Genomic DNA, 11,358 nt, shown 5'->3' on the forward strand with positions numbered 1-11,358 from the left:
TTTATTATAATGGTGAAAAAAGATATGATTTTAATGTAATTAAAATTTTAATTTAAATAAATCAAATCACAAAACTATATCTTATTTTATTTAAAGCGAATAAAATAAGATATGGTTTTATAATTTGATTTGATTAAATTTAAAAATGAATTATGTTAAAGACGATTTAATTTTATTGTCATTTTTCTATCATTAAAATAAATAACTTATTATAGATATTTTAACACCAAAATTATTGAAAACTATTACAAAAATGAACTCCAATTTTATCATTCTAAAATTAAGGTTTCTAGTTTTCATATTGTTTTTCATTCAAAAAACTCAAAATCAACTATTTATATTTTAATCAAATGAAAGATTCATGCTCTCATTTTTGCAACTTAAAATTGAACAAATCTCTATATAAAACTTCAACCAGGTTTTCATGCTGACAAAAATACTAAAACAATAATATATATATATATATATATATATATATATATATATATATATAAGACCACATTTTTACACTTGAAGCTTCACAGCAAATCGTTGTGAAGGTAACCTTCACAGTGTTTTTGATGTGAATGTTCGGATTTTTTTTACCTTCACAACGTTCTCCTGTGAAGTTTCAAGTGTAAAAAAATGATCTCAGGAGTCTTACAAAAACATGTTGGTCTCACGTGAACCCAACCCTACATATATATATATATATATATACACACTTGTGTATATAAAAATATTGTTTTTACTTTTTATAGAAAAAAGACAAAAGAATAAAATGAAGGCGTTAGTTAAAGAGACCATGGCTGAAACAAATTGAATAATACAAGAACCAAATCCACAATAAACAATAGTAAAAAAAAATTATCAAAATACAGGGACCAAATCCACAATTCACTCCAAGTTTTGTTATACAAAACTTAGTATTTAACAAATAAAAAATATTTAATATTTAACATTCTTAAAAATACTTAATGCTTAACATAGTTAATATGTATATTATCAAAATAAAAATAAAAAACCGAAAAATCGAACTAATTAAGTTGACCAATCCTATTAAGTCGTTTAAACTAGTTGCTAGCAATTATTGATTTTCTTTTGGAAAAAAAACCTGAGATTAATTGCTTATAACCGTTTTTTGAAATACAAAATTATGACTGAAATCATTTTCAGAACGATAAAAAAAGTCAATTTGTCCATTTTGTTCCCGGATAATATTATTTTCATGGATGAATTCAATCGCCATCAAATTTATTGAAAGAGCATCTAGCCAGGGCTTTCAAGACTCATTTAATTAATCTTTCAAATTTGCCACACCATATATATCATATTATGGTTACAGGCGAACAATTGTATAAGAATAAGAGCTAAGGTGAAAAGCGTAAAAAAAGATACGAATCATTGATCATCTTTAATCTTAAACCTACCCATGAATCGCGTTTGATACCGGAATTGATCTGGTGCATCTCAATGCATCTAATTTTAATGTACCACTAAAAGTTGGAGATCACTTCTTATACTTCTCACCTTAATTCTTATTCTCATTTGAAAACCAACCCAATGATTGTTTCAATATCCTTCTTTGAAGATTAGAAATGGGACTTGCAATGCCACGTAAATCTATGTGGGAACCATTTATATAAAACTTGATTTTTAATATTATTATATATACTATTTCATTACTAATAAATATTATTAATGAGTATTTATATTTTTATTTATTTAATTAAAAATATTTTTAATAAGTTAATATTAATACTTAGATATGCATTTTGATAAAATGTTAAAAATGTAATACCGACAACCACAAGTAGTGCAAGAAGAAAAACTAAGATTGGTGTACAATAAAAAAGACAGATAAGTAAAAACAATACTAAAAACGTTAGACATGAAAAAACTAAGAGGACATTTCCCAACACAAAGTTTGTGCAGTCTGGTTCAACAATATTCATTGATCGGATAAGAGTCTCTTCCTTAGCTTATTAGGTCAACATCTCGGATTCTCGGTCAACATCATGGACCGATAAGAGGCGTGGTAAATAGCAACATCTCTGATCGGGTTTACGCCTCCGGGTTTAAGTCGGTGACACCAAATAATTACTACAAGAAAAGGTAAATAGTTGAGTAAAGGACCATACCAAGATAAGTTACCAATGGGTGATTTTGTTGAGAAATTTTCTTGCAATAAAACTAGTGGCTGTGGCAATTCAAGACCACAAGGACTAAAGTGGGCACCACCTGAATCAGAGTGTAGGTGGGTGGATGGAGCCAGGCACATGGTTTGGGGGATGGATGCCACCATCTCATTGGCCAGAATCCTATCCAACACTTGCCTGTTCAGATTTCACTTATCCTACCTGGCTCCATTCACATCTTCCTTTTGATCATCCTCACCCATATAACAAACCTTCCATGCTCCTCTTCTTCCATATTCAAACCCCACAAAAACACACCTTGGTTACAGAGCAACAATGGCAGCTGCTACATCTGCTGCAGTGTTAAATGGGCTGGGATCACCTTTCTTGACTGGTGGCAAGAGGAGCCATACCTTACCTGCCCCAATTGGTGCCGCCATCGGTGGTGCTGTGTCGGCACCTAGGCGGCTGGTTATTGCTGCTGCTGTTGCTCCCAAGAAATCTTGGATCCCCGCCGTTAAAGGGGGCGGCAGTTTGGTTGACCCCGAGTGGCTTGATGGATCGTAAGTCTTCTTCCCGTGTCTTTCTCACCAAAAGCTGTAAACATAATAGAAACCCTCTTCATTTCATAATTAAGGGTATAATTGGAAAGCAGACACTTATGTTTGGAAAAACTAAAATAGAAATGTGGACCGTTGTTTTGGTGTACTATGTCACTGAATTTCTACTTCTAACTGGTTTCAAACAGGCTCCCAGGTGACTTCGGGTTCGACCCACTAGGCCTAGGCAAGGACCCAGCATTCCTCAAATGGTACAGAGAAGCAGAGCTCATCCATGGCAGGTGGGCTATGGCTGCAGTCCTTGGCATCTTCGTGGGCCAGGCATGGAGTGGCATTCCATGGTTTGAAGCCGGAGCAGACCCGGGTGCCATTGCCCCATTCTCCTTCGGAAGTCTTTTGGGCACCCAACTCCTCCTCATGGGTTGGGTTGAGAGCAAGAGATGGGTCGATTTCTTCAACCCTGAATCACAATCGGTTGAGTGGGCCACCCCATGGTCCAAAACTGCTGAGAATTTCACCAATTACACCGGTGAACAAGGATACCCAGGTGGCAAATTCTTCGATCCATTGAGCCTTGCGGGCACAATCCAGAATGGAGTTTACATTCCCGACACCGATAAGCTTGACAGATTGAAGTTGGCTGAGATTAAGCATGCAAGACTCGCTATGGTTGCTATGCTAATTTTCTACTTTGAGGCAGGGCAAGGGAAAACACCACTAGGAGCTCTTGGCTTATAAGGGAAAAAAAGGGGTTGTGTTATGAAGCTTCTATGTGATCATGTAACCATGTAAATTTATTTAGAGAAATCCCACAAAAGCACCAAGTTGAATCGATCAATTCAGTTTTTCCTATTTTCATGGGCAACTAAAGAACATAAACCAGAACAAAAATGAATCTGAATCCAACTTCATTGATTATATGTTGTTTAGAATCAGTTTTGATGGAGATCTGATAGATACGATATTGTTTATCATGAAGATTCAGTGTTCATGGAAACAGTATTGTCTTCTTGGCCCAAGGGTCAAACACCTCGACAGTCGACAGAGGGGTAAAATGGTCATTTACGTCATGAAGATCGTTTATTCAGCCCAAAAACAAACAACCAAACCAAACGAACCCAGTAAATCCATTCGATGTAGACAGTCCTTACCTCAACCACTAGGATCGAGAGGCTATTTTCATGAAGACACCCGACTTGTGCACGATGCTGGGCATGTGAAAAAACAAGCAATAAGATAGGTAATATAACACGTAATCAGGAAAACAATTATGTGTGCATGATTCAATGGTGTACAAGCATACAATGTAATATGGTAAAACATGTAGTACAAACAACAATTCAGTGGTGTACAAGCACACAAACAAACAACTTAACTAAATCCTTGCAGATTACTTTATCCATACAGAGCTTAATGGAAGAGAAAACAAACCACCCCTAAAAGTCAACAAAAATGGTTCGGTTTGGAGTAATACAATTAATCTAAACAGAAAAGATGCAAGAGTTAAACTAGCAGAACATGAATGAGATCCACTATGTCACTCACTACTACCCATAGCCATCAAGAACTCACCTTCGCAAGCGATCTCACCTCCAACATACGCCTTTCCCTCCATTTTTGCGATTCCAAAGCGTTTTTGAAGTTTGATGAGTGTCATTCTCATTACCAAAGTGTCTCCGGCGACCACTGGTTTCCTGAACCTCACCTTGTCAATTCCAGCGAAAAAGAAACTGTCACGTGAGCCTCCCATTTCTGGCTGCAGCATTACCAAACCACCAACTTGAGCCATTGCCTGAACTCAAACAAATATGCTTAGTCTTTTAAAACCGGAGGCAACTTAAACTTTCAAATCTCTCATCTGACAAAGCACATGAGCTTCAACAAGTAACCTAGAAGTCATTGATCAAAGCAAGGTCAGTTCATTATAGGCACAAAAAATGCAAATAAATAAACTAAAGGGTTCTTGGCCCAGAGAAGTACTCAGGTTGATGGTGGAGCCCAATCTCCATGGAGGGCAAGGGTTCAAGCCTCACCAAAGGTGGTGAGGAGTGTGTGATTTTTGTGTATAAATACTATACACTTCAAAAGAGATGCAATTAAGACGATTAGAAATCCATCAGTATGTTTGGTGTGGCGTCCCCGGGACACGCCATTGACCTCCTCCATGATGGTAGTGGGACCCTGGGGGCGCTCCACAGGGTGGCGTCATACCCGTTTTGCATAATGTTTAGTGCTCCATAGTTAAAGAAAACATACCAAAACCAAATGTAAGAGAGGTCCAGTAAAATTTCCTTTTTAGTTTTTCTTCTCCAATAGTTTACGGATTGTAACAATGTAACACCCCAAGATCATATTTGCATATAAACATATATTTTCATATATCATGAAATATAATTTACACAACTGGTCTCACTAATTACAAAAGCTACATTATAAAGTAGCTACCAAATTTTTCCACAATTTCACTATACAACACTTAAATACATAACAAGTATTCATATACAAAAGAAAATTATGCTAGCCCAAAATCCCATGCAAGCATAATATTATTACTTCACAATTTCCCCTTTCCCTTATCCTCTGGTTGTGCCCAACCTGTAATGCACATTTTTTAAATACAAAATAAGTGTTAGACCTTGAGGTCTAGTGAGAAATCCTTTTTATACAATTACAGGTTGAATAATCACCAAATCACATTTATGAACTCATATTTGTAATAATAACAAATATATATCATTTTAATATAATAAACCTCATTTATCGCATCAAAATACCCAATAAATTGATAAACATATTATGAGTAAAACTTGTCGCATCATATAGAAGATTATATAATTTCCTCGCATCACATTATGAGACAACCCCATCTCCTCGCAACACACATGTGCGAGATGTTCGATTTTCATCCACAGAAACCCGATCATAGTTTCTGTCATTGGCAGCCTTCACATGAGAATTTTGATCAAACGAAACCATTTCAGAATTGCAAGGAGTGCACATATGGGTGTGTATATAAGAATTTAGTATTTATCTATATATATTGTAGAAGATGATAATTTACAAAGTACATATACACATCTATTTATAAAGCATGAACCGACACCATCAAGGGTTGTGATGGTTCAGCCTATAACTACCATAATAAATGATGTGTCACTTGGACACACTTTATTTTTCTTAATAATATACTAAAATACAAATCTAATTATATCATTAATTCCAACAATCTCCCCCTTAATGATATAATCAGCAAATTCTTGGTGCTTGAGATATGCTCGGTAGATTCTGCTACTGCATTGATCCCTGCTACAGTTCCTTCAAAATGATCAGCAAGTCCGTCTGCTTGATCTACAAAAGTACCGAGTCCTTCGGTATACTTGTTTGGCTTCTCTTCAAGCATGAACCCGTAGTAGGATTGTGGGTGTAGCAAATAATCTTCGAACATCTTCTTAAAAGTTACATAACACCATCGACGATGATGTGTCACATGACACATCATTTAATTTACACATAATACAATTTAAAATAAATAATATGTCTAATTATTTACAAAATGACAAATGATATTTAGTTTCCCCTTAAACATCATGTCATTTATTCTTCCAAATCTGCTTCGATCTTTACAAGATGATGACAAAGTCATCACTTTCCTTGCTGCTATTACCAACATCTTCATTTGAGTAGTACTCCACAATGCTAGGGTCTTCATCTTCACTATCAGCTTGAATTTGATCCAGCCTCCGAGTATCTGCAACATTCTGATCATCACCTTCTGAGCCAATATTGCCCGAAAAGAACCTGTTGGTTTCATCGCCAACGTCTTGTTCGTAAATGCTCAGAATTCTCCCAAATCTCTTTAATCCAAACTCGTAGTGCTCTTGTGGAATCAATAAATATTGATCAAATAATTCCTTAAATGTTTGCCCGTAGCACTCCGGATACCCAAAACTCATAGCCATTTCACTCCATTCGTTTTCGTTAGTAATTTCCTCACGACCTCCTGATTTCATCACCGGTTTGTAGAAATCGAATAAGTGAACGTCTAGTCCTGCAATCTTTGGTGGTAGTGCAAGATCCTCTCCAGTCTTCATCTTTTGAAACCAACCTATTGCCTTCTCCAATTTCTTCACGAAATGATCTTTGTTTTTGTAACATATTCTATCACAATTCACTAACACCATAAACGAGAGAAAATCATCAAAAGTTTCAACAATCAGTGGTACCGTCTTTCCTTCAATTTCCAATCCATCTTCTATTTCGTTTGAACCTTGGTTGTATTGATCCTTGAAGTAGACTCATTATGATCATCTTCTTGATTTCGTCGACTCACACACATGTGAGTGATTACACATCCAAAGTCCTTGATCTCGAATTCAAAACCTTGCAAGATTAGTTGCTTTAGACTTAACACATTTATATTGACCCCAGGTGCATACGATACATAAGGTATAGAAAGCACCGTTCCATCCGATTTCACTTTGATTTCCCCAACACCATGGATTGCGATTTGATCATGATGATCGTCTTTGTTAACAGTGAAACCACTCTTGAAATTTGTGAACAAGTCATGGTTTGGTGTCATGTGTTTGGAGATCCTTGTGTTCACATACCAAATTGAGTCCCATGTACCCTTGTCTGATCCTTCAAGGAGATAATCTCCATTTATGATCATTCGATCAACATACTTTTGACTGAATGGTTGTAAGGGATTGATGAATGTGATGCCCATGTTCGAATTATAAGGGTCTTCTTTATGCACAGATTGTGAGGCATGAAGACTGGATTCTTTATGCACAGATTGTGAGGCATGAAGACTGGATTGTTTCATAGGGCATTCCCATGCAAAATGGCCTCTTCTAAAGCAACGGTAACATAACGATTTCCTGTTTCTCTTCTCGCCGATTTCTCCACCAAGATTCCAATCGCGAAGTAAACTTGCGAGTTCTATACTTCTCTTTAAATTTTGAAATTTCCTCCTATGTATACTCCGTTTGGTAATTCTTCCTTTTCGATTAATTCACCGGTTTCTTCGATCAAACCTTGCAATTCGATCGTTTCTTGTTAATTGATCGATTCCTTCACTTTTTCTCAGCGATCGGTCAGCCCTTGGGCTCTGATACCATGTTCGATTTTCATCCACAGAAACCCGATCATAGTTTTTGTTATTGGCAGCCTTCACATGAGAATTTTGATCACACGAAACCATTTCAGAATTACAAGGAGTGCGCATATGGGTGTGTATATAAGAATTCAGTAACTATCTATATATATATTGCATAAGATGATAATTTACAAAGTACATATACACATCTATTTATAAAGCATGAACCGACACCACCAAGGGTTGTGATGGTTCAGCCTTAACTGCTTATAACTACCATAATAAATGATGTGTCACTTGGACACACTTTATTTTTCTTAATAATATACTAAAATACAAATCTAATTATATCATTAATTCCAACACGAGAACATCAACTCATCGCATCACACTGATGTGATAAACCCAACTTGTCGCATCACACAGGTGCAATAAGTTTATTTTGTCGCATTACAAAGATGCGATAAACTCACTCCTCGCATCACCCTGGTGCGATAACTACACTTCATCGCTTCACACAGAAGCGACAACTCTAAGTTTCGCATCATAAGGATGCGATAATTATGAATGTTTGATCAAAACCCAGATTTTATAACTCATGATTTTGCCACCCTTATCCCAGTATACACCTCTCCTTGATATGTCACCCTTGTCCCAGTGTACACCTCTCCTTGATATGCCACCCTTATAACCAAAACACACCTCTCATTGATATGTCACCTTTATTTCAACACATAATATAAACATAACAAAAACCCACAATTATGCTAATTATAGCATCCCAAAACAGTTTTATAAACATCTTCTCATATAAAGAACCATACGGTTCTATAACCAGTTTCCAAATAAGGAAAGTTGGTAAAATTAAACTCACGTTATGTAATTCACGTAAATGACATGAAGATGAGATTGCAACAATTCCAGTTAAGAAATCACAGAATCCAAGTTCTATTTTTGCTTTGGTTTCAAAATCACACACAGAAGACCTTTCCTTGTTACTTGCTTTTTCACCAACTTTTCAGGAGATAACACAATATCTCTAATAAACCCATATAAACAATTAAGGCGGTGGGTGATTTTAAGAACATTATAAGCATATAACCAAATCAACCCTCTTAACTTACCACTAATAATAAAAAAACAACCCCTAGCTTTATAACCTAATACACGGTTATCACAAACAAGTTCCGTATAAATTTCCATAGTTACTATTGGAACTATTACAAATAAGCTAGTCATTATCGTTTTCATTTATTGGGTCTCACACTCTCACTTATATGGTGCAAGTCTTATGTATTTGATGTAAGGATAAATAAAGATGGGAAAAACAAAACTAAGAATAGAGGATAGAGGAAAATGGTAAGAACAAATAAATGAGAGCTAGATCATACTAAAAACCATGATATCTTTTCCATTTCTTCCTTGGAACTATCCTAGCACTAACTCTATTGGAATTCTATATTGACCATATATATCTTGATTTGCTTCCCATTCATATTGTTTGACCACCGTATTTCTTGCCTCTAAATTAGGCTAGCTTCCTTTTGTTTTCCTTTCCTCCTATATTTAGGTATTGCCTCGGCACCTCTTTTCAACACACGAAATATACAAAAACTTTGAGACCATCAATTTTATGATGGTATCAGAGCGGTTTAACCTAAAACACCAACCCTAGTCGGCCTTCTGTTCTACCCATGGCCGGTGATAAAGAAGGCCCCTCCTCCTCAAAACAACAAAGCACCATGGATACGAACTCTCCGTTCTACATTCATGCTTCCGACTACCCAAAACAAATGCACGTCAACGAGACTCTGCCGACTGGTCGCAAGAAATGATGAATTTTCTCTTCGCCAAAAATAAAATGTTTCATTGATGGATCGAACAATAAACCCGAGAAGACAACTGATGAATATATGCCATGGATGCGTTGTGACGCAATGGTGAAAGGATGGCTCACAACTGCCATGGAAAAGGATATCAGGAATAGTGTCAAATACGCCAGTACAGCCGCTAAAATCTGGACCGATTGACTCGAAAGATTTGGAAAAGAGAGTGCACCTAGAGCATACGAATTGAAGCGGACCCTCACAGCAACCTAACAAGAAGGTATGTCGGCTTCCGCTTAATATACTAAGCTACGCAATTTATGGGATGAGATGCAATCTGTCTCGTCTATCCCTCGATGTACATGCACCGGTTGCACATGTGACATAGGGAAAAGGATGATTGATTTCAGGGAGAAGGAAAGACTGTATGAGTTCCTTATGGGACTCGATGATAATTTTTCTGTGATTAGAACACAGATTCTTGCAATGAGCCCGACCCCAAGTCTCGGAAATGCTTATCATCTCGTTGCTGAAGATGAACGCCAAAGAAATATTTCCACCGACAAAAGGGCACCTACCGAATCCGCTGCGTCCAAGACCTTCATGCCAGGCCGACGAGAAACGAGCGCGGGGCAGTGCCGTGAGAAACCTTTCTCAAAAGAAAACAAACGCAGTGATGTCACTGACCATTGCAACTTCTGTAGGAAAGATGGGCACAACCGGGATAGATGCTTCAAACGAATCGGATATCCCGATTGGTGGCTGGGAAACTGTAATAACCGGATCCTGGTTATTACCCAAGGTATTTAATACGTGATTATTTGATTAATTGATTGCATGGTAGCATGATAATTTGATACATGTTGATATGAAAATTTTGTGCATATGATATGTGTTTATGTGTATGCATGAAAAGGTATGCATGTATGTGCATAAGTGTATATGTGGTATGTATACATACACGTGGCTATGTGAGTTAGCCGACTTTCCATTTTGGGAAAGTATAAAAGAGGCTTCACCTCTTCATTTTGATGTTTCCCTGCTATTTTGAAAGGAATTGAGAGGTTTAAAAGAGTGTTGTCCGGTTTGCTTTAAGGAAGTGATTTCAAGTTGATTTCAAGTATCAAGTTTCAAAAAGGAATCGATTTCTAGCGTTTTGGTTCAAAAACTTTATAAGGTGAGTGGTTTCTAAACCTTTTTGTATAAAGATTTTACTGGTTTTTGTTTACATGCTTCGTATTGTCATCTTTGGAAAGAAACCTTGTTTATTTTTGTCTAAGTGTTTATCCGGACAAAGAGTGACCGGATTAGCTTGAGAGGTTTATTGTCCGGATTAGCTTGAGAGGTTTATTGTCCAGATTAGCTTGAGAGGTTTATTGTCCGGATTAGCTTGAGAGGTTTATTGTCCGGATTAGCTTGAGAGGTTTATTGTCCAGATTAGTTTAAACCGGACAAAGCTTGAGAGGTTTATTGTCCGGATTGTTGACCGGATTGTTGACCGGATTTGTTGACCGGATTTGAGATGATGTCTTGTGATTTTAAAAAAGAAATTGTTATTTTATCATAAAATGAAGTTTTGGCACATATGGTTTTGGACTGATATCAATTCCAATGACTGCGGTCTATTCGGAATTATTTTATAAATGTTTTAATGAAGTGATAAGGGTGGCATTTCAAGGAGAGATGTCCATTTGATATAAGGGTGGCATTTCAAGGAGAGGTGTCCATTTGATATAAGGGTGGCATTTCAAGGA

General features: G+C 36.6%; 2 protein-coding genes across 2 annotated transcripts in view; one reads left to right on the forward strand and one right to left on the reverse strand.

Annotated features, from left to right (window-relative positions):
* The first annotated feature begins 2,391 nt into the window (after positions 1 to 2,391).
* On the forward strand, positions 2,392 to 3,529 carry LOC112516830 (chlorophyll a-b binding protein CP24 10A, chloroplastic-like). Its single transcript, XM_025124062.1, has 2 exons — positions 2,392 to 2,680; positions 2,866 to 3,529. The coding sequence occupies exons 1-2, from the start codon at positions 2,454 to 2,456 to the stop codon at positions 3,413 to 3,415; spliced, it is 777 nt and encodes a 258-aa protein (XP_024979830.1). The 5' UTR covers positions 2,392 to 2,453; the 3' UTR covers positions 3,416 to 3,529.
* Positions 3,530 to 3,972: 443 nt separating this feature from the next.
* The window catches only part of LOC112516720 (3-hydroxyacyl-[acyl-carrier-protein] dehydratase FabZ-like), a 14,380-nt gene continuing 6,994 nt past the window's right edge, over positions 3,973 to 11,358 (reverse strand). The window contains exon 4 of the mRNA XM_025123924.1: positions 3,973 to 4,469. Coding sequence (XP_024979692.1) covers positions 4,215 to 4,469 — 255 coding nt within the window. The 3' untranslated portion in view covers positions 3,973 to 4,214. The remainder of the gene's footprint in view (positions 4,470 to 11,358) is intronic.

This window comes from Cynara cardunculus (assembly GCF_001531365.2).
Source record: "Cynara cardunculus var. scolymus isolate 2C chromosome LG 8, CcrdV1, whole genome shotgun sequence".
NCBI classification, from domain to species: domain Eukaryota; kingdom Viridiplantae; phylum Streptophyta; class Magnoliopsida; order Asterales; family Asteraceae; genus Cynara; species Cynara cardunculus.

What these genes read in the sequence shown, in the direction of transcription:
- LOC112516830 (XM_025124062.1), top strand. Translation starts at nt 2,454, where the DNA reads ATGGCAGCTGCTACATCTGCTGCAGTGTTAAATGGGCTGGGATCACCT. An exon ending in CCCGAGTGGCTTGATGGATC is followed by an intron (nt 2,681 to 2,865) that starts GTAAGTCTTCTT and finishes GGTTTCAAACAG; the next exon opens with GCTCCCAGGTGACTTCGGGT.